General features: G+C 41.8%; 1 protein-coding gene across 2 annotated transcripts; it reads right to left on the bottom strand.

Moving 5' to 3' along the window:
- Nucleotides 1–444: 444 nt before the first annotated feature.
- NFYB (nuclear transcription factor Y subunit beta) lies at nt 445–13,576 on the bottom strand. 2 transcript variants are annotated; one of them, XM_057382198.1, is made up of 7 exons: nt 13,402–13,576; nt 6,255–6,348; nt 5,633–5,763; nt 3,655–3,852; nt 1,814–1,895; nt 1,090–1,169; nt 445–886 (listed from the first exon to the last, which is right to left on the bottom strand). In XM_057382198.1, exons 2-7 carry the CDS (start codon nt 6,346–6,348, stop codon nt 854–856), a joined length of 618 nt encoding a protein of 205 aa, XP_057238181.1. In that variant the 5' UTR covers nt 13,402–13,576; the 3' UTR covers nt 445–853. The 2 variants fall into 2 exon arrangements, with proteins under 2 accessions (XP_057238181.1, XP_057238180.1); XM_057382197.1 differs by having other exon boundaries at nt 13,374–13,439.
- Nucleotides 13,577–21,819: the final 8,243 nt, after the last annotated feature.

Consider the following 21,819-nt stretch of genomic DNA (forward strand, 5'->3'; position numbering starts at 1 on the left):
TCATCCCCCCCCCCACCCTTGGATTTCTAAGTTTGGGGTTCTAAAAGCCTTATGTAAAAAGGAAGAGTTATTTCAATAGCAGAAAGACTACCTTAGAAGTATCAAAGTAAATCTAAGGAGAGTTAACACAACTGAAAAAAAAAAAAATTAAAAAGAAGAAAACCTGCATCACAGTCAGTGCTTTCATTAACACTGTTGATAAGCTCTAAACCTCTCAATGTAGTAGAGCGTTCATTGGTTTTGATTAACCTTTAATTCAGAAGTTACATTAGAAAAAACAATTGTAGCAATTCTTTTGAGCTGCTAGTTTCATGAGGAAAAAGTCCCTTTCAAAATTTCAATAAATAAGCTGACATGTAAAGTTAGTTGAGGTTGTCATGCAAGACAAGTTACATAACCAAGACTAACTCAATCTTTATAATAAAGGCAACTTGCATTCAAAAATGAACTTTACCCTTACAATTTTATTCAAAGGGTAAACATGAATTAACCCAGCTGTTTACCTGAATTACAAAAGTAACGTGATTCAATATGAAAATAAGAAACTGTCTACAAATCTCTGACAGTAATAAATTGCAATATACAATGCATACAGGAGTTATACAGAGCAACAAACTCTTGTACAAAACAAAAATACTTTAATACCTTTAAAATCCAATTATTTCATTAAAATCATCATGAAAAAGATTTGAGTCAGAACTCACACCTCAATTAGTCAAGCTTCTGATAGCTACATTACAGCTATTTAATATACAAAGAGATAAATCTCTTCACCAGTCATTATAACTGCCTCTTGGTTAGAGTTGCACAGGTTTTCTGTCTCATGTTCCCAGATGGAAAGTTTTCTTCAAAATCATGAGAACTGAATTTGTTGAACACCAGAGATCTAGAAAAAGAAAATGCAAATTTACATTCCAATGCACCTTTTCTGAAATTGAAAAGCAGTTTGCAGCAAGCAGCCAGGAATTCTTAGTGTTGGAGTGGCACCACAGCCACCACCAAAGGACCAAATCAAATGAATTCTCATCTTTCAGAAGAGAGTTTTGGATTTTAGCAGCAGAAGGTAGGGCAGGGGATGGGATACACTACCTGTTGATATGATGTTGTGTAGACCATAACATTCTGCTGTTGGCCATCTGTGGTTATTAAGCCTGCTGGCAACTGGTTAGCTGAAAGAAAGGGCATTCAAAAAATGTTAGGAACTGCTTGATATACAGAGCCTTGTTTGATGTGTCTGTGACCATTAAATAACCTTTAACTGTGTGCACCACAGGACTGCAGAGCCATTGATCTCCTGATGGTGTAGACACAGTTGTTACCAAGTCTTACAAGCCAACAAGTTTATTCCCATGCAGTAGAAACACTGAAAAATCAACTTCATTTTGCTCTGAGAGTCAGACTGCACCTTGTTCTCCCCCAGTCTGTGTCTGAAACAACATCCCCACTGTACCCAGGTTACAAATGGAGTTTGGCCACCTGGCCACTGAAAAGGCCATCTCCAGTGCTCAGCATCCCAAGCAACCTGGAGAATTCTGTTGGCTTTGTTTACACACAGAGTTGGCACTTTAGCACGTTCATGGGGGAGGAACTCAATGAAATCTTTGTGCTGCTTTAAAAACTGGGATCTTCCAGGAACTCCATAATATGGGAGCCCCATGGAAGGCAGCAGAGATGAACAGGAAATATTTATTAAAAAAAAAAAAAAAAATGCACTGCCAGAGCCTGATGTTGCAATGGTTGACTTTAGCACTCACACAAGAGTTTTTTATAAAAACTGTAGTCATGACATAATAAATTAAAAGGTATTACTTACTAAATGCTTCTTCTGTGAGCTCCTCACTTAGACCGTCTCCAGTTGTAACTGTTCCCCCAATTCCCTTTTCTCCTTTCATTGCCTTAAGGAGCACAAAAAAAGGCAAAAAAAAAAAAAAAGCTTGAGATTTTTTCAAAGCCCCATGAGCTCTAGCCAAGGTATGAAACTTGCAGAAGAGTCACAGTGCAACAGCTGGAGCCTGAAACCCAAGGACTGTAAAACTCCATGGGATTTGAGAATGTGCATATTAGATGAGTGTTTTGCATCTCAGCCATACCCCTGAAACAAAAACTTGGCAAACTAGGGCTGTGTGGTTTTAAGAAAGGTTTTTCACCTTCTGCAGAAAGTCAAAAATCTGTGGTAGCCCAGAAGGAGCAGTTAAGAGCATTTACAAGAAATCACAAGATTCATTTACAAGAATCTCAGCTACCAAAAATGTGCAACATTTGCTTACCAACCACACACAAGCAGCATCCCCATACTGGAGCTGACATTTAAAATATGGAATTTCTTCCCCCACATCAAAGATGACAGCCAGAAAGGATATCAGCACAGAAAGCCAGGGCCCCCAGTCATCTGCATGCAGTTTACAAGGATGAAGTTTGATACTCTGTGCCATTACATAAGAACATTCATGAAAATAATATGGGCATGAGAAAGATTCTCTGCAACTGTTTGCAGAGAAAGTATTTCACCCTGAAGACACCCTTGCTGGAATGGAGGTTTAAAACTGATGAGCAAAGCTATTCAATCCATCCATGCAATTCAAACCAAATCCAACTACTCTGCTACCACAGCATCCAGGATCTGCAAAAATGGTCAATTAAGAATGAAAGTAGCACAGAGCCACTCCAGACTCATTCAATAGTACTGGAACTTGCATTTATAATAAAAGCCCATACAGCACCATCTCAGCATGTGCAACTGCTGCACAGAACTGGAAAAAGACACACACAGCATTATTCCAACTTTATATTACACCTCCTGTTACTCAGTTAGCAAGTAAATGACCTTCTGGGAAGGGGAAGCTTTAAGTGCTGTCAGCAAATCAAATATCATTAGTGAGTCTGACCTAAAAAAAACTTAGGTTTAGAAAACAAAGAAACTTTGAAGAGCATCCTTATCTACTGCACTGCCAATTTAGACAGGGGGAGCCAGACCAGAACAAAAAGCCCAAGCAGAAGCAACTTCCTTTTTGAAAAAGTCTAATTTGCTGAAAGGAAAAAAATCATTTTCTGCTAGAGAAGAGTGTATCTCTTCTCTGAAGAGAAAAATGAAAAAAATCATTTTCTGCTAGAGAAGGGATAAATTAAACTGATTGGATCACATACCTAGCATGTACTCTGTATCAAAAGCAAACTGAGGGATAAAAAAATTAATTTGCAAAAATGCCCAATAGTTTTCTATGTGAATCATTATTCCACCATGAGCAAAATAGTTTTTTTCTTTTGCAGAACTGAAGTCCAGACAAACAACAGGCATTAGGCCAGTGCCTCAGAGGATGCAGTCAGTACAGTTTTATTGACTGAACCCAAAGATTGAATGAAACATTCTTAATGGGCATCTTTAAAGAACAGAGCAATTTACTGCCACCAATATATTAGAGAACTTATTCAGCTGAAAGCTTTAACTACTCTGAATCAGCAAGTCTAATCAAAATGCTTACTTGCTCCTTTTTTCTCTTGACATCCTCTGGAATGGATGCTTTTAAATGCTTTTAAACATTTCATTAGTCCCTGAGCCAGAGCTGTGAGATACTGTGCGAGTTAGCCAGTAAACAATTAAAACTAAGGATAAACACAACCAGTTAAATAAATGAGGAAATACCCATAAATACCAACCTCTCTGAATTTTTGGAGGTATAACTTCAAAGGTTCAACATAGCTATCAAAGCCCAAGGTAGACATGGCAAAGAGAATGTCCTCTCCATTGATGGTCTTCCTTTTCTCTTGGTGACACCTCTCACTTGCTTCTGATGTTATAAAGCTGATGAATTCACTTACACACTCTTGTACACATTCCTTTGCGTCCTTAGCAATCTAGTAAGGAAAAAGGATCAGAAAATCATTAATTAAGACACAAGATTAAAAAAAAACCCTACCATAAAACCCCCAAAGAATTCACCAAATAAAGGAAACATCCCAAAAGCCAATGATAACACCCATTTATGCAACACCTGTACAGGGAACCACTGGATGTCCTCACTGCTCTATGAAAAACCAGCTCCAACGTGATTTTATCCATGTTTTACTCTTTCCAGCAGCACAGCCAACTGCCAGAAATCTCCTGAAGTCCTCAGTTCTGTACAAGCTTTCACACACAGATGCATCTCAGCACTTCTTTGCTTACCTCTGTCTCTTCAAACCTGTTTATTCCAATGCCATAGCCCACTTCCATCTTTTTGAGAGACCCAGCAGTTCCAACCCCACTGCAGCACATTCCCACAAATTCAGCAATAACAAGTATTTTTTTATCCTGCCCAGATTCAAGGATTAGAATATATGCCTAGCAGCAAACCTTTCTAATGCTTTAGTGTTCTGGTATAAATTTTTCAAATGAGAATTCAAATGAAGAAACATAAGCCCCTGGCAAGAATGAAATAAGTAAATTTGATTATAGTTTTGAGCTGGACAAAAGTGATTTACCTGACTTAAAATTACAGCAAGCATTACTCATGATTACTTGGGAAGCTGACAGGAGTCAACAAAAATATTATAATAATTAAGATTCTTATTCCTCACACGAGAAAAACCTAAAATGAAGCAGTTACTGTGTGCAGAATCTTCACCAGTTCCTCTGATATTTTCAGACACGTAGGGTGAGATTTTCAGAAGAAGTCATCAGCCACCAACTTCCCTTACAGTTTTTCATGAAAAACCAGCCTGATTTTTCAAGATAACTCTACATCCCATATGCTAAACTCTTGAGAAAAATCTCATCTTGATCACTAAAAATTTATGACAATATGGACTAGGGTAGAGCTTTTCACAGCAAAGTTATAAATGTAACACCCAGCTCTCTAGAAAGCCCTGAACACTATGAAAATACAAGCAGATGCAAGTAAATTATGTCTTGCTTCTGTTTAGAGTTATCTCAGTAAAAAAAGAGATCAGTTTTGGCTACAGGAAATGTTATTGTAGCTGGAATTGTATTGGAATACAACAGAGAAACAGCAAGTGATAGGAGCCCTGCAAAGGTTTAAGATAAACAGGTGGAATGATGAAACACTTATACAATCACCAGCTCAGCAGAATGGATTCAAAAGTCTATTCTTAGAAGAAATAAATAAGGCTTTCAATATCTGGCCTGATTCCATGGTATAAAGTAGACATCTTAGGTCACTTTATTATTTGGATATGAGAATATTTGGGTGATGGCAGGCGAACCATTCTCTTTCCCTCAGGATAAGGACTGGATTTCTATTTCAGTCAAAATGATTCACTTATTCCAAATTTGATGCACCTCAATGAAAGCAGACTAAATCTCTCAAGAGAATTGCATAGAAAATATTCTTAGTGATACAGGATTGTCATCAAGTCTGATAATTTACAGCAATTTCAGAGAACACATCTTAGAAAAAGGAAGCTCTTGAAATACCTATGAAGAACAGTTCTGGATGCTCTAATTACAGTGGTTACTAAAATCTTTCAGAAATCTAAGAAAAATGGATTTGATTTTAGTCACCTCTTGCTCCCAGGGCTTCTTCCCCTTTTATTTTATAATGCTTTCTCCAATAAACCAACATCATTTGGAAAAATGTTGTTCCTATCAGCTCAGAAAACCCATTAACACACTTTCTTTACCAGACAAGGGTATTACCTTTCCCGTTTGGGGTATGGCATTTTTCATTATCCTTGCCACATTTGCAATTGGAAGGTATATATCTTGTTCTCTAAAACTCTCTTTTGAGCCATTTGTATCTTCGTGATCATTCATGCTGTCCTCTGTGTCTAATGAAAGGAAGAAAAGTTAACAGAAATCATATTTGACAGACAGCAGGCAATAATTAAGTCAGTTTAAAATCTTACACTGAAGGATGAAGACCTTTTAAAGCACGGTGTGTTAACATCATAGAAATAATTTTTAAGAAGATGCAATATCAGGGTACCTTTATAAAGACAGCATCTTTATCACATTATGCACAGAAGTGTACATGGCTGCTGATCACCAAGCATTCTTAATGTCATGTCAAAATACAAACTGTTTCCCACAATGTCAATTTTTTTTGTCATCCCCTCAAGGTCTTGGTGCCACCATTGGAAAATCCAACCTCCCTCCTTCAGGCTGCAGAAAAAATGCTTTATACAGTGAGGCATTATGAAAACAATTGCAAATGCCTAGCCTCAGAGAAGATAGCAGAGAACTGTACAAGAACTGGAAGAAAAAGAAAAAATATACCCACACATAGAGGAAGAGCAGTATTTACTCTCTCATTTCTTACCATCGTGAGGCTGTATCACATAGTGACTGCCACCAATGTAATCTCCAGCAATTCCTAACTGAGAAGCATCTGTTGTGGAGTTATCACCATCCATCTACAACCAGAAGAAGGAAACCTTTCAGATATGATTGTTACATCTTCAAGTGCAGCTACTACTGAAACCCAGCACATGAATCGAACGATGAGATCAATTTATACAAAACATAAATATTTTGTTATTGGAGAACAGCATCCTCACTGTAATTCCTGAGTTTTATTCACAGTGGAAATAGTTCAACTGTTTTGTGAGGCTTCCCAAAAAGCTCAGCCAGAGGCACAGGCCATGCACAGAATCATTTGATTCATGTAGCACAGACAGCAACCCTGTGCTGTTCCCATGAGAGTCTGACCAGAATGTGCAATGTGTCTCTGAACAACCCCCAAACCTACACCAAGCCCCTGCTCACTGAATGCTCTACCTATTCATTACTACACAGAGTGCACCCCTCACTCACCTTAACCCTCCATGTTTGTTTGGCAAGCCCACTGAGACAAACTTCTAGCCAGAGCTTGGGAGCAGCTCTGCATCCTCATCCTCCCTGAGACACCAGTTACTCCTGTGTGCTTTCTGAGCCTTTGCATTCCCCAGTCCTGCCCTGCCTCACTCTCTGAGCATCTTTCAGGGCTCCTCTCCCAGTGTTCTGATGTGGTGGCCAACAAGAACACTTCTTGATGCTTTAGAGATGGGGTCACAGTTTAATAGGAGAAAAAGGGAAGCCAGAAGAGCTTGTACTTCTCTCCTTCTCACTGACAAGCTACACACAGCCCCTGGGAAGAAGAGCCCAGCTGAATTCACTCCCTGACCCCACACCCACTGGGTGGGTACCTCACAGTCTTTCAAGGGTCATGTGCTTGTTGCTGGTTAGACCACAGAGCTCACTTTTTTCCACAATCATTAGCCTGAAGAGGGAGAGAAGGAGGGAAGGAGAAGCGACATTGTGCTATTTTTACACTCACACAGAAATATGAGCATTTAACCTGTCACTAATCTGCACTTTGCTTTGGCCACAGGGCTGAGTTTCACTTTGAAACTTTGAGGCAATGCCCGGTGTTACACATGGCCACAGAATCACAAGTAACAGGAACACTGCTCACATTCCAACAACAGCTGGATGGAGCCTCAAGAGCTGCTCAAAAGACTCTTCCACTATTCATTGTACAGAATATTACACACACTTTTATAAAGTGTGTAATAAAGTTCTCCTTTATAAAGAACATCAGGTGCCTTTTGTAAAACAGCTTGACTTCCTATGCAGCAGCTCAACCCAAAGGAAGGGTAGTGTTTTAGGCATTGGCCTTCCATGTGCCAACTTTCACATAAATTCACTTTGCCTGCATTTTGCACACTCTTTGTTGGGAGATTGAACTCTGCTTTTCAGTCTCCCAAAGGGTCTGCAGTTTGCTTATTCAGCTTACTGTAATGACAATGCAAGGATATGACAATCCTGCACATCATGATCACCAAAACTGACATCACACATCATTAAGAGAATTGTGCTTCTCTCTTCCTTTTGGGCTTTGAAACAATTAAAATTGCAGTCTGGTAAATCCCAAAAGCGACCTCCAAAATTAAGTCAGGCTTTTCTGGTAGTCTTGTTCTCAATTTCAGCTCTCTGATACCTGCTCAAACTTAATTCAAGATCTCAACAATCTTTATTCAACCCCAATACTATTTTAAATACCTTGATCTTTCTTTCCATCTCTTTTCCAATCTTCTGTGTAACATTTCTTCTAAAATATTTTCTTCCTCCAGGGTTGCAATAGTCTTCAAATTTCTGCCATGATGTGATAATTCACTGGTTTCTGCTCACCCCTCCTGCAGGCTACTCCATCTGAATCTTTATTGCCAAGATCCAGCAACACTATTTAAGGAAACATCTTTCTTTCATTAGCCAAGCCTGCCTTCAAAAGACAATTCCTGCTTGAATCTCTTTCAAACCTCTGCTGCATCTACAGACAGTTTTGGGCATACTAGACTAATGCATCCTCAAGGTAATACCTTTGCTCCTTTTCCGTGTGCACATTTCCAGATCTACTTATGGGATGTATTATTTCACCATTAGTGGGAATTTGTGTGCAGATGTTTATCAACACTGTGAATCTAACTATGAATCTAAAAKAGTGATTAGCAAAACAGAAAGGAAAAGGCTTGCAACAGAAAAAGGCAGATCTGACTCAGATAAAGAAAACAGGCACTGACAGCTTAACATCAACTGAAATTAYTTCTGTCGGTACTACTTGAAGGAARATTTTTAGCTGCCAGGACAACCTTGGGACAGGAGCTAGGSACAGCATGAACACCCTTCTGTACAACCCTTAGCATAACCAGGTCCTGATCCAGAACCACAGGAAAATTCATGCTGGAAGTGGCTGTGGAAGATCTCTACTCCAACCTCTGCTCCAAGCTCAGAGCAGAGCACTCAGGGCTTTCTCCAGCCACATCTTGAAGGCCACCATAGACAGAGCCTGCCCAGCTGCCCCACGAGCCTCTTCCACATTGATCTCAGCACTCTACTTCAACCCAAGTAAGAAGAACTTCAGCCAGATTTGTCATTCAATTGAAATCTAGATGTAGGCATCTGAATATAGCAACTGTAATTAATATATCATCCAGCCACCCTACTAGAATTTCTTTGAGCCCGAAGGATGACAAAYATGACCTTGAAGGAAAATGTGGCTACTGCTATCCCAGTCATCTCATAACGAACAGTTTTGATGCACTACAGTTTTGATTTCAGATGCTCAAAACTCCAGTCAATCACAYGATCTGATTGTCAAGCTCAGCACAAGTTCTGTAATCCATACAACAATGCTCAGAAAATAAGAAAACACTGTTCTCAATACACTGTTGCTAATTGACCTCCCTCCTTTAAACAAACAAACAAAACTGCCAAGCAACCAATACAACCCCTTTAAAACCAGTTCACAAACCAAATTTTGTGTCCCTGAAGTTGCTGTRGAAAGGCAGCAGTCCAATGTAGCAYAGGAACAACGCCTTGCCCAGACTAAGTGCAGTCCCTGGGAGAATAAAAAGCACAACAGTTCTTACACCGGCACATTTAGTAGGAAGACCTACTACTTTGGATGGAAATAGATACCAGAACAGGCAAAACCTTGGGAGATCTAATCCTACAAGGTTCACATAGGCAAGAACTCTCCTCTCAGATTTTCCTTTGCACCCCTGAGCTGTTATAACTTGCTTTGAAGAGAAGTAGCCATTTGCAGATTATCATTTCAAGGGCATCAAGGGCATCATTATCATCCCATTTCAAGGGCATCAAAGAAAGTTCAGTGATAAGATGTGAGTGAATGGATATAGAGGTTTACACTGACATCTGGTATAAAAATTCTGGAGGACGCTTAAAAAAATTTGCTCCTGTCAGCTGCCCACAASTCAAACTGTCCCTATAATATGTCTATACTAAACTAATAAAACATCAGTATCTCAAAGAAAATCCCTTTAAATCTTATGAGGTCTCTAAGAGTGCAGTCAGTATCAGTAGCTCAGCTAAAGGATAGCTAAAGACAAATGCAAGCCCAGACCTGCTAGCACTGAAGAGACTAAAGCTTAGATCAGTATAAAAGGAAAACTAAGAAAAAAAAAATCAAAGAAACAAGATTTTTGTCCTTAGAATGGGGAAGTTATCTGGCAGCAATCTGCAAAACTGCCCTCTTGAAGGGAAACCAAAGGCCTATTGTRATTCAAATACTTCATGTGGTATTTATTCAAATACTCCCAAAATTGCTACCCTACAAGAGGGACAGTAGAAAATTATATGCAATGAACTGAAGCACTTGGTACACATTCCATACAGTTGTCTCAGCCAAAGAAGCAAAGAAGCARGACAGAAACAATAAAATAAATAAAAAATAAAGCTGCAGGTAATAACCACATCAGTCATTGCAGATTCATTTTGCCACACCTTATCACATGAGATGTAAAGCTGTGAAGCAGTACGTAACAGCAGAGACACAGAGTTTTATTTGAGCATTCTGCACCCTCTCCTGTTAAATAGAAAGATTTTTTTTTTCATTGCAGAATAAAAGGAAATTAAAGTTGTATTTTCAATTGACTTCTGGGAATCCTAATTTCCCGCTGAATTCTCACCTGCAGCAAGAAACACCAACTGGTGAATGCATTCACAGGACATTGTTCCAGCAGATATACAAAAATGTAATGCTAAGCCCCTTAGCACATAGCTAGAATGAAACCAGATGATGTGCTTTCACATCAAGTAGGAGTGGATCAGTRACACAGAGCAAACTGGAGAAACCAAGTTTCCATGCATTCTCTTTTTTGGCAGTAAAAGAGAGAAGCTGGAARGGAAAATAAACAGGATGAGCAGAGGAATGGAGGCCCTTTTGTTAYTTTTGCAGAAGCTGGAAGAGGGCAGCGGTGCTGAACACACTGCACCAGCACCTTCTTCCTTCAGTAACCTGACTGAAATACCCATAYTACCTTTCAATATCAAGTTTTCCATACTTTTCCAGCAAAACCTAAGCTTATCTGTTTATTAAAACAGCAATCCATAAATCTTCTTTCTTTTAAAAGTTTGATAACATTTTTAAGTTGGTTGTATTTTTCCTTTGTTAAGGTAGTAACTCAAGCACGCTAAGCAGCTTTTTCCTCTCCAGCAACATGGCAAGTAAGAGTTTTACAAAGTTAGCCCAAAGCTGTGTTTACAAAGTGCAAAACACAAAAGCTGACCAATATTTTCAGCCAAAATTATTAAATTTGCTGACACTAGCTTTTATTCTACCAACGTTATTTATCCACATTGTTTAGTATGCATATATATAGTCATGTTTTGTGCTTTTTACAAACATCAYGGGGAGGAAACTGCCACTAAAACATCAATTTCCAGATACTGTGCTTCTTTAAAATACTGCTGCAAAACCCAGGACTAATTGTGAAATATTATTCTAAGAAAAATTTTAAAGGTGGAGCAACATTAGAGRTTTGAAAGCGCTAAAGGAAGACCCTTGCAAACTTTTTTAAAATGTTGACAAGGTACCAGACTTTTAAAGCTTCAGTGTTTAATGTTCCACATCTTCACATTATCTTAAACATTCTTTTTCATTCAACTTCTGAACGCTGCCTCCCTTCATRTAATTATTACCACAAATAAGAGTTAAGCTTTGAACTGCTGTAACTGTCAAATMCTGAAGTCTAAAGAGTAATACCCAGAGTTGCTGACTTGTCTCAATATAATGCCATAGCTGTAAATGAGCTAAAGTGAGCTAAAGCAACTCACACAGACCTCAAAATGATTCAGATTGAACCAYCTCAGGTGTCCTAGAGAATTACAGGTGGATTGGCTACATTGGAACTGTCATGCCAAAAGGAAAAAAGAAAGCAACCACTAGCTTATTCTTTAGGAAGACTATGCTAATGATCATATATAAACATCATTTCTCCATTCCTGCAAGCCAACTAAAGCCAGWCTCTGAACACTGCTCAAAGTGGCTCCTGCCATTTGACTTCCTGCCTTTTGCCAGAGCTTCTTCTCAGAAAGCTGCAAGTTTTTCTTTTAATTGACAATAACTGCCATCTATCAAGATGCCAAGGAAAGGTTAGTACATGACAGAGTCTATGCATGGGCTGAAATCCACATTTCTGTGTTCCTCACTGCCTAGAAATGTTCAGAACACGGTCATCAATAATTTTGCCCTCCCAAAAGCAAGCCAAGCACACTAGGTAGCTTTTGCATGACCTTCCTTTTCAGAGCAAAACCTTTTTTGGCTAAGCCTCAAAGAATCAGTAAAGCTAGAAGTTGATTTTCTACTGCTGCCGTATTGCAGAACATATAYTATAGCCGCAGAAACATTACTAGAACATGAGTTTTTTTGTTTGCCAGTATGATTGTGAATAAACTTAGACAGWACTCTTCAGGATCACCAAGTACATAATTTCTGGAGGTGGAACAGTGGCTAACACGCACACAGGTCTGCCAAAGAATACCTGCCACACACAGCAGAGTTGTGTGGACATCGATAACTGCAAGCTCCCGTCTCTCTTCCATCTGCCGTGTGTGACACAGGACAAGGGCTGATGCCACCCAGCTGTGTCTGTGCCAGAGCGAGCAGATCGATCTCATTTCCCCATTTCATTGCCCTTCAGTGATGCAAACCCAGCCAGGCAGGGGCAACAGGGGAACCTTCCTACTTACATCAAACCTCCCTGGCACCCAGCACACATCTGCTCGAGAGGTAACTCGTCTATGTGACCCCTTGTTTACAAATGGAACAAGACGAGTCCTCGGTTAATCAGCAACTTTATTGTTGGTCACCTTGGCTGTGATTTCCGCGCTGGCCGCACCTGCCCGGGCCCGGGCCCCGCGCAGCCCACCGAGGCCTCGCATTCCCGTCCGAAAGCCAGCCAGCTACAGGCACCACATCCCGGGGCCTCGCCCYACGCTCCTTATCCCTGTGCAGGACATTTCGGTCCCGACAACGGCACGGGGGATCACACCGCTGTGGCCCCGCTGCCCATCTCCCCGTGGGCGTGGTGGGGTCCCGGCCCCTCGCTCCCGCCGCGAGGGGAGGGGGCTCGGCCGGGCGGACACAAAGAGCGCGGAGCCCCCTCCGCCACAAAGCCGGGCCCCGGGGCACAGCCATGGCCGYGCAGCGATGGCGGGAGGCCGTGCRCCCCGCCAACACCCGCCGCCGCTCGGCGGACAGCGCGGGGTGCCGGCCCGGCCCCGGGGCAGCTCCGCCTGCCGCCCCCACCCCCGCCTAGGCCGCAAAATGGAGCCGGAGCGGGGAGGGCCCCGCGGAGAGAGCGGGACACAGCGGGGGCAGCCGCCCCGCCGCCCCTGCCGACACCCGCCGCCGCCGCCGCCTCCCTCCCTCCACACCCGCTCCGCTCCGCTCCGCTCCCCTCCCCGCCCGCCCACCCCGCTCGGCTCCCCGGCCGCGCGGCCCCCGCGGCTCCGGCCGCACAAAGCGACGCGCGGCCGCTGCGGGGCCCGGGGCGGCAGCTCCGCACTTCCTGGTGCCCGCGGCGGCGGCGCGGCGGCAGCGCCGGGGCCCGGGGAGGGAGACGGACATTTCATTCGAGCCTGCAGTGGAACCGGTTACCAATCATTGGCCGGAGCCAGGCACAAACCTCCAGTGCGGCCCTGGTTGGCTCCCTCCGCAAATCGGCTGTTTGGTTGGACGGAAAATGGCTGCGAAGGAACCAGTCCCAGCGCGGAGCCCCGCTTCCCGCAGCCGGGCTGCCCTCCCTCCGCGCCGCCTCCCCGCCACTCGCGCCGGCTCTTCCCTCAGCGCGCGCCCTCCCGCCGGGCCGGCCCGGCCCTGCCCTGCCCGCCTCTTTATGGAGCGGCCGCTGAGGGCTGGGGGCGCCGGGCCCGCCTCTCCCGCGCCGGGCCGGGGCTCTGCCGACACCCGGGGCTGGCCCCGAGGCCACCGTGTCCCCACAGCAGGGCTGCTGCTGCTGAGGGTTGTGTAGCCGGGCCCTCTGACCAGGCGCAGCTCTTCCCTGGGGCCTCGGTGTGACAGAAAGGCAGAACGGGTCATTGGTTCAGCACCCTCGCTCAAGCACCGGGCACAGGCTTGCATCCAGGCGGTTCTGGAATATCTCCACACCCTCTCTGGGCAGCCTGTTCCAGGGCCTGCTCACTTGCACAGTGAGCTTCATCCTAATGTTCAGGTGAATCTTCCAGTGCATCGGTTTCTGCCGRTTGTCTCTTGTCCTATTGCTTGGGACCACCAAAAAAAAGCGTGGCTCCATCCTGTGCCACCTTCCCGTCCAGATAGTGATAGACATTGATGAGGTCCCCTTTGAGTCAGCCCTTGTCGAGGCTGAACAGGCCCAACTCCTCCAGCCTTTCCTCATAAGAGAGATGCTCCAGTCTCCTAATTGTCCTGATTGCCTTGTGAGGAAATCCTGGGGGTGAGTGGCTGTGTCCCACTGGCCTTGTCCCTGTCCTCACCCCACTGTTGCCTCAGAAAGGCTGGCACCATTATTATCAAGGTACCTCAGCTCTATTCCAACCTGTCTGTTCCATCCCTTAACAGGATTCACCAGCTGAGAGGAGAACAGGTTGCATCCCACAGTGACTTCCTGCATTTTGCAGCCTGAGAAAGAAGAGGCTGATGAAGAGAAGTTCGATGAAGGAGGAGGATGGCTCATGGGACCCAGGTCCAACCAACTATTTGGTGGAACTGAACCTTGGGTGACAGGATCTGTGGGTCTGTATCACCCCTTCCCTCTAAAAAAGTAAAATTTCGCTGCRAACCAGAAAGGATAATTTCCCCCTGGTGATACAGGGCTGAAAGAGAACAATTTTCTTCCACTTTTAGGCTTTGTTCTGAAGAAACACAGGCTGCTGAGTGGAGATATTAGTTGGATTGACTTCTCCACTGAGATTTATAAACTTCTCTTATGAAACATTTATATGAAACACTTAATAAYCTAGCAGTCCTTCCATTCACTAGAATCAGAAAGAGGGATTTTTTTTCCAGGTGAAGGCAGCCAAAGATATTCCACATATTTGCCACCAACACATGCATGTGCACTCTCCACAGCAGAGGTAATAAGAGTATTTTTGTTTTGTGCAATTCYCAATAACCTGTAGTAATTCTTCATTTTTTAAGGTTCTTAAGTATTTTAACTCTTATGAAACTCAGGTTTCACAGTAGCTTCTGCTAGCATCCTCTTCTGRTTAATACCTGATAAATACAGTACAYTCCTCTCCTAGCTCTCTTCTGGTATTGGGATTTACACAAAGCAAAACTCAACAGACCTTTCACATTTCCACATGGTTTCACATAACAGCATTAGTTTCATGTGTTTCGATATTTCATAAAGATTTAGATTCACTTCAAACATCCATGTATTTGGATTATTTGGGGTTTAAACTGAAGCATCAAATGAGAAAGATTTTTTTATGGCCATGGGTTTTTACTATAAATGCGATATGCAGCTTAATCCTGCCTCATGGGTACTATGAGAAGTAATTAGTATTTTTTTTTTAAATACCCAGAAGATGTCAAGTAATACAAGAATATTCCCTGAATTTGGGACCTTAGGGGATGCATTTTCCCCTTTATCTAGCTTGTGTTCATTAAGTACAATACCATGACAATGTACTATTAATCTTGCTGTGCACTCTTAAGATCTTTTGGTGGATTCTGTCATGTCAGCCCAGAATTTCACAAGTGAGTAGAAAGATGAACCAGGTTCTTTAGGACACAGAGCAAACAATGCCCTTTTTTTGGGCTGCTAGTCGKTGTTTTGAATTTCCTTGAAAACACAGCCCTCAAACTTTTCTATTGGATTTTTTTCCAACTTGAAATGAAAATATTGTTTCTCCTGTGGTGTTTTTACTGGTATTTATCAATGTTGTGTTGATGGAAAAATTACTTACCCACTTTTACTCAGCACTTTTCTTTAGGACAGCATGGTGGGARCAAGTGTTCACTGTTACTGGTGGCAGAACAGCACTCAGTGTTTAAACTTGTCAGCCAGCTGGAGCCAGGAATCCAATCCAGCATTTACATACATTTTATTTTGTGTTCCTCCATTAGTAACCATTTCTGTCACRTGTTTATCACTCAGACTCTAATTGGTTTGTTATTTTATTTCTGTGCTAAGTATATTCTTCAGCTCTGTATTTTGTGAAGCTGTGATCTATTTCCTGAAGTTGTTATTTTGTGTCTGAAATTTTCAGTGAGGAAATAAAAAAATCTTCAGATATCTTCTGTTCTATTTAGTAGGTGTTAGMTAAGGTGAGCAAGTGCACTTCTTTAAACCAGAACAGATATATCAGCTTTTTCCAGAAWGTGCCTTACTTGTGCTGTGGACTCTGCCATTTGGAAAAATGTGTGTTTGAAATAAGAAATTAGAATTTTTGTAGAAATAGACTGGATGTAGGGTGGGTGAGTTGTTCATCTAACATTCTCCAGAGTTCTCAAAACTGTGAAATTCTTAGTGYAATAGAGTGGAAATAGGTCTGTCATCAAACTATGAACTCCATGATGCTTCAGGAGTTGATAATCATTCTTAATAGTGATCTTTCTAATGCTCATTATCTTCTTTGTTTTTGTGGATCAGAGTGTTCTTATTTGTGTTAGACAATCCTAAATAAAAGATACTTGAAGCTGCTACAGAGTTAAGCAATGCTATGTGAAAAAGATGGAATGTGGAAATCCAGAAGAAACTATCTGCAGGTAGTTAACCAAGTCAGAGTGGGATGAGACCAGATGAAATCAAATTAAGTCCAAGACATTTTTATTTTTCTAAGGATCAGTATCTCGCTGCTGTGTTGAAAAATGAGCTACCTAAGCATGTTCTTTTAGACAGTAGTACCTCTTTGGCAGTAAAATTTCTGCTACACTGGGAGTGAACTGGGTGCTCAGGTGGCCGTGGTGCTGTGTGATCCCACAGCTCTGAAGGGGTGGCACTGTGACAGTGCACCTGGAAGAGTAGCCAGCTTTGTTACCCATGCTGTGAGGACCAAAGGATGTGTTTATTCACTGCAATTCTGAAATCACTACATCCCATTTAGGAAGGATGGTCCAAAGAGCAAGGTGCAAGCTTRGATACAATTCCCAGGCCTACTGCATGCTTCTTGCATGACCTTGGGCAAATTTCTGTTAATCCAAGCCATCAGATTTCAACTGAGAGGTGCATAAATACCTGTGAAAGTCTGAATTTGAATCAGTGTGCCTCAATTCCCCATCTGCCAAATCAGTAGCAATCTTATTTTCCTATCCTGAGCTGAACTGTGAATGGCTTAGATACTGRGAGAGCAGGAGAGGTACCAGAGGTAAGAAATGACAAATGAAACCATTTCCTGAAGACTTCTGGAGACCAAGCTTCTGTCTGCAAATCCCAAAGCAGAGCTGAACTCAKTTTTGAGCCTTTTCCTCACTATTGCCCAACTGCCTTTCCTTCACAGGATGCACAGAAATGAAGTGTGTTGAGACATATTTTTCTAAGAAAATTTGATTCAAATTGACCAACGTTTCAAAATTTATTGGAGAACCTAAGGTGGATAGGCTGTACCTAATACCTAAATCTTGTTCCTTTAAAGAAAAGAAAAACCAGTGTACTGTTTTCACCAGTGGAATGGGTAGTCAAGCAAACAGATGCAAASATACAGCTTGAAGTTTAATCTCAGCCCAGCAGGGTTAAATGTGGCTGGCAGCAATCCCTTTGAAACGYAGCTGAAATGACTTGTACCTGAAATCAGGTAATTTATATGTTAAGACATGTCTAAAACATCAAGTACAGACATTCCACACGAGCAATAGGAACTTCAAAGTGCACATGCTACACAGAACCACTTGAAGGACTCTAAGAGATCTTGGCAGAAGCTTCCAACTTGTCCATGAGTAATACAGCAACAGGTGGAGGTGAAACTATAACAGTATCTCCTCTTCTTTGTTTTCARAAGAGTAAAGACACAATTTTGGGATGCAATCTGAGAAGAGCTCGCTTTRCAACTGTGCCATTACAACCTCCTGGACAAAACCATTAACATTGGATTTGGCTCTTTTCAAAACACAGGAGAGAAAAAAAAAAAATCAATGCTCATTTTAAATAGCAAAGGTTGAAGTCATTTAGCTTTTTCAAACCTTATGACAAGTAATATAAAGTATAAAATGGAAGAGCTAAGTAGCTCTGGTAAAAGTTTAATTTAATTTTTCATAACTACATTTATTACACATTTGCAAAGGTCATTCACACGCTGGTTTTTGCTATCATCAGCATTCAGCTGCACTCTGTGGTTATGCTTTGGATTTTCTCCCTATTGCCAGCTACATGGGGGATTGAAATTTTTCAGTAGCACACGTATGGTGAAAGATGTCTCATTTAATCCTACTGTGCAAGAGGACAAGCAGCTGCTTAATGGCTATGCAGTGAAATCCTACATCCCCCAGGGATACAGATCTGTTTGGGTACTGCAGAGGGAGCACAGAAGGCAGATCAGATGAAGATGGGAAGTGAGGAAATGTGGACTTTTGCCCAGTCCAGTTCTGATGACAGAGTTACAGTTACGAAAGCCCTGAGGCTGTCAGCAGTGGCACAGTGGAGTGACAAAGCAGGAGCTCTGGAGAGCTACAGAACTAAGTTTTTCTCTGTATAGTGAAAATTTACTTCCATAAAGCCCGTGTTTTCACATTGTGTCCATGTGGTTGAATTGCAACCGATTGTAATAGCTTTGATCACTTGGTTTTGCTTGGCATGTGCCATGGTTTAACCCCAGCCAGCAAGTTCCACAAAGCTGTTTGCTCAGTCCCCTCACCTCAGCTGGGAGGAGAATCCAAACAAAAAAAGTAAACCTCTTTGACTTGAGATAAGAACAATTTAACGTTTAAAATTGTGATACTACTACCAGTAGTAGTAAAGGAGAGAGAGGGCTAAAASTCAAGAGAAACAAGTGATGCACAACACAGTTGTTCACCACTCGCTGACTCATACCCAGGCTGACCCCAGACAGTCATTGGCAGCTCCTGGACAAATCCTCTTAGTTTATTTACTGAACAWAACATTCTGTGGTGTGGATTATCCCTTTGGCAAACTTGGATCAGCTGTCCTGGCTATGTGCTTCCCCTGGCTTCTTGTGCCCCTGCTYACTGGCAGAGCTTGGGAAGACAAAAATCCTTGATTTAGAGTAAACACAACTTAGCAACAGCTAAAACATTGATATATTATTATCAATGTTTTTCTAATACTAAATCCAAAACACAGCACTGKGCCAGCTGCTAGAGAGAAASTTAACTCAGTCTCAGCCAAACCCAGCATGAATGAGGGAATTCAGGACTTTCCTGGAAGTATCAGAGGTTTCCAGGGGCTGTGACATTTGTCAGTATTTGTAATTTCCTTCCTGTAGATATTGGATCCTAAGCCTGACTCAAGGCCTGTGTACATTACCATTCTGTCAGCAGCACGATGAAAATCAAACTGTTCTCACYGAATCTGTCACACAGGGAGGATCTCAGCCATGCCCCTGAACAGTCTCTAACATACTGACTGACACTGCAGTGTGGGCAGAGACACAGAGCTCATCTGTCAACCTGAACATGAAAGCTGAAATTCTTTTCTCTTGAACTTGTCCAGACTCAGGACTAGAGATAGGGTCACTCTTCAGAAGGATGAGTTAACACCTGACATGCCTGTCTTTCTTTGGTGGCTACAGAAASAGCTTTGATTYRGAACTTCTACAAGAGGCCACACTTYGAGGTGAGATTTCAAGGTAAGATAATGAATCTAAGTTTGCAAAAGTGACCTGTGGTAATTTAAATTACATTAATAGTCTGAARATGTAGGGACTGTGTCAGCTTTAATAACGTTAATATTTAGGTGATTTTGCATTCAGTGCCAAGAATTCCATACTTTATAWGAAGGTGGCACTGTGGGCTCTTCATTTATGGAAACAGCCTTCCTCCCAGTTAATATATAGAAGGAATATTTAGAAATTTTCATGGGAACAGAAATTCCAATATTATTTTAATGATTACTGTTATAATAGTAATCATTAAACAGGAAGCTGGAAATCAATGATCTCAGAAACAACTGAAGGACTGGTCCCATTAAAGCACCATTTAGATAATCATAGTTCTGCCCCAGAGTTCTTCAGCASCAATCATGCACCAAATATATTTGCTATAAAATACCCAAAACATAGCCCCATGAAGAAAAAACTAGCCACTATGAAGAAAATTAACTTTACCCCAACGAAACSCAGCACATTTCTTTATGAAATTTCAAGACAGAGTAAAACACCTTCCATTTTGTCTATATAAAGAACACTGTCTGTTAATATCTTGTTGTAATTACTATTTTTATTAGTCCTTCAAGTGTTTAATAGACTTTTTACACATKAATTTAATTCATCACAGCTGATCTCTTAACACCAACACTGGTAGCTTATGCAGTCATCCTGGAGCACATGGCRTAGGWTTGTATCCAGACAGTTCTGGAGTATYTCCAGTGAGGGAGATTCCACAATTTCTCTGGGCAACATGATCCAGTGCCTGGATTTTTCACACAGTAAAGAAGTTCTTCCTCAAGTTCAGGCAGAATTTCCTCTGTATCAGGATAGGATCTTGGAGCTGATTGCAACCTGTGCTTCAGGAGAGAGCATGAAGCCTGTGGGAAAAAAAAATAAAGGAATTATCTTTTAAGAGGCCAAGAAGCAGTCTGACTAAAATAAGGGTTAAGAAGCATAAATTCTCCAGCTCACTCATCTTGAGTGGCCTGAGGGCAGTGTTTKTGAGGAGATTTTAAGAACTGGTGTAAGAGGTGATGCAGTAGTAACAYTGTAGGAAGAAGCAACTGATTGGGAGGAGTGGGGTAAAGAAGGTGAAAATGCATTCTAGTTTTTGGGTGCAGCACCAAGATTCTGTTCTACAGTGASACTCCTTGATCATAAGTGACCCAGATTAATTCTGATTTTTGGATGCACTGGTTTTGCATGTAGAATTTATTTTTTCCATTATTTCAGTGGATCTTCACTACAGCAATGCAAGACTTTTTTTCTTAATGAAAGGAAATGTGTTTAGTAGAGAAWTGCAAAAGAATAAGCAAAATGAAACAGTGAGAATGAGTTACAGGACTCTGAGGTGGTTTTCTAAATTTGATTTTTCTCAAATTGACTGAATGGCCAGCTGTTAGTGCTCATTTAATGAAAATATTGAGATGGGSTTTAGTGGAATAGAGTTCCTTTCCTAAGCTTTTTCAGCAAATTATTTTAATAACTGTATTTCTGAAGCCATAATAGTCCCTGAATTCCTGCAACAATTATCACCCTCATTATTGTAATAATTTTTGCTGTTATAGATATTGGAGACATAATTTCTAAAATCARAGTGGTCATTCTCATAAGTTCAGAGACTTTTTTTCCACTTAACAATCTTAAGTTTAGCTGTATTTTTTTCAGTGTTTGAAGTTCACTTYGCATTGTCCTCCTCTGGTTTTGTTAGTAATACATTCAGTAAATATTCCCAATTCTGTTTTGCCTGTGATGGTATTTGGTGAGCAATCTCTCTCAGACATCTCAATCCACAAACCCTTTGTTATATTTTCTCTCCCCTGTCCACTTGTGGAAGGGAGTGATAGAAGGGCTTTGGTAGATGCCTGTTATCCAGCCAGGATCAACTCATTAAGAGAATGAAGAAAGCTAAAATTGACCGACTGTAATAGCAGACATTTGTGTGCAGGTTTGGTGGTAGTTTAAAGGTTTTCAGCTTGTCCTGTCCGACTTCTCAGCCGATCCCAGCGCTCCTCTTGCCACATATTTGTGCAAAAGCCACCACRATGGGAGCACAACCTCGGCAGCACYGGTGAATAATGGTAAAGGTGGTGAATAATGCCCCAAGCCCAGACGGGAGCACTTTGGTCKGCCTCACGCAGGAAAACTTCCAGCTACGGTGCCTTTTCCACAGATGTATTTCTCAGCACGAACCATGAATCGTGAGGGGAAAACCGCTCCCAGGACACCTCCTGAACGGCCTGGTCTCGGCAGAGCCCGCAGGAGGGAGGATTCCCTCAGGATTCCCTCAGGTGTCCGGG

This window comes from Malurus melanocephalus, unplaced genomic scaffold (assembly GCF_030028575.1).
Source record: "Malurus melanocephalus ecotype Western Australia unplaced genomic scaffold, MMel_1.1 scaffold_554, whole genome shotgun sequence".
NCBI lineage: Eukaryota > Metazoa > Chordata > Aves > Passeriformes > Maluridae > Malurus > Malurus melanocephalus.

What these genes read in the sequence shown, in the direction of transcription:
- NFYB (XM_057382198.1), bottom strand. Translation starts at nt 6,348, where the DNA reads ATGGATGGTGATAACTCCACAACAGATGCTTCTCAGTTAGGAATTGCT. An exon ending in TGTGATACAGCCTCACGATG is followed by an intron (nt 5,764 to 6,254) that starts GTAAGAAATGAG and finishes TCCTTTCATTAG; the next exon opens with ACACAGAGGACAGCATGAAT. An exon ending in ACCTCCAAAAATTCAGAGAG is followed by an intron (nt 1,896 to 3,654) that starts GTTGGTATTTAT and finishes GTGCTCCTTAAG; the next exon opens with GCAATGAAAGGAGAAAAGGG.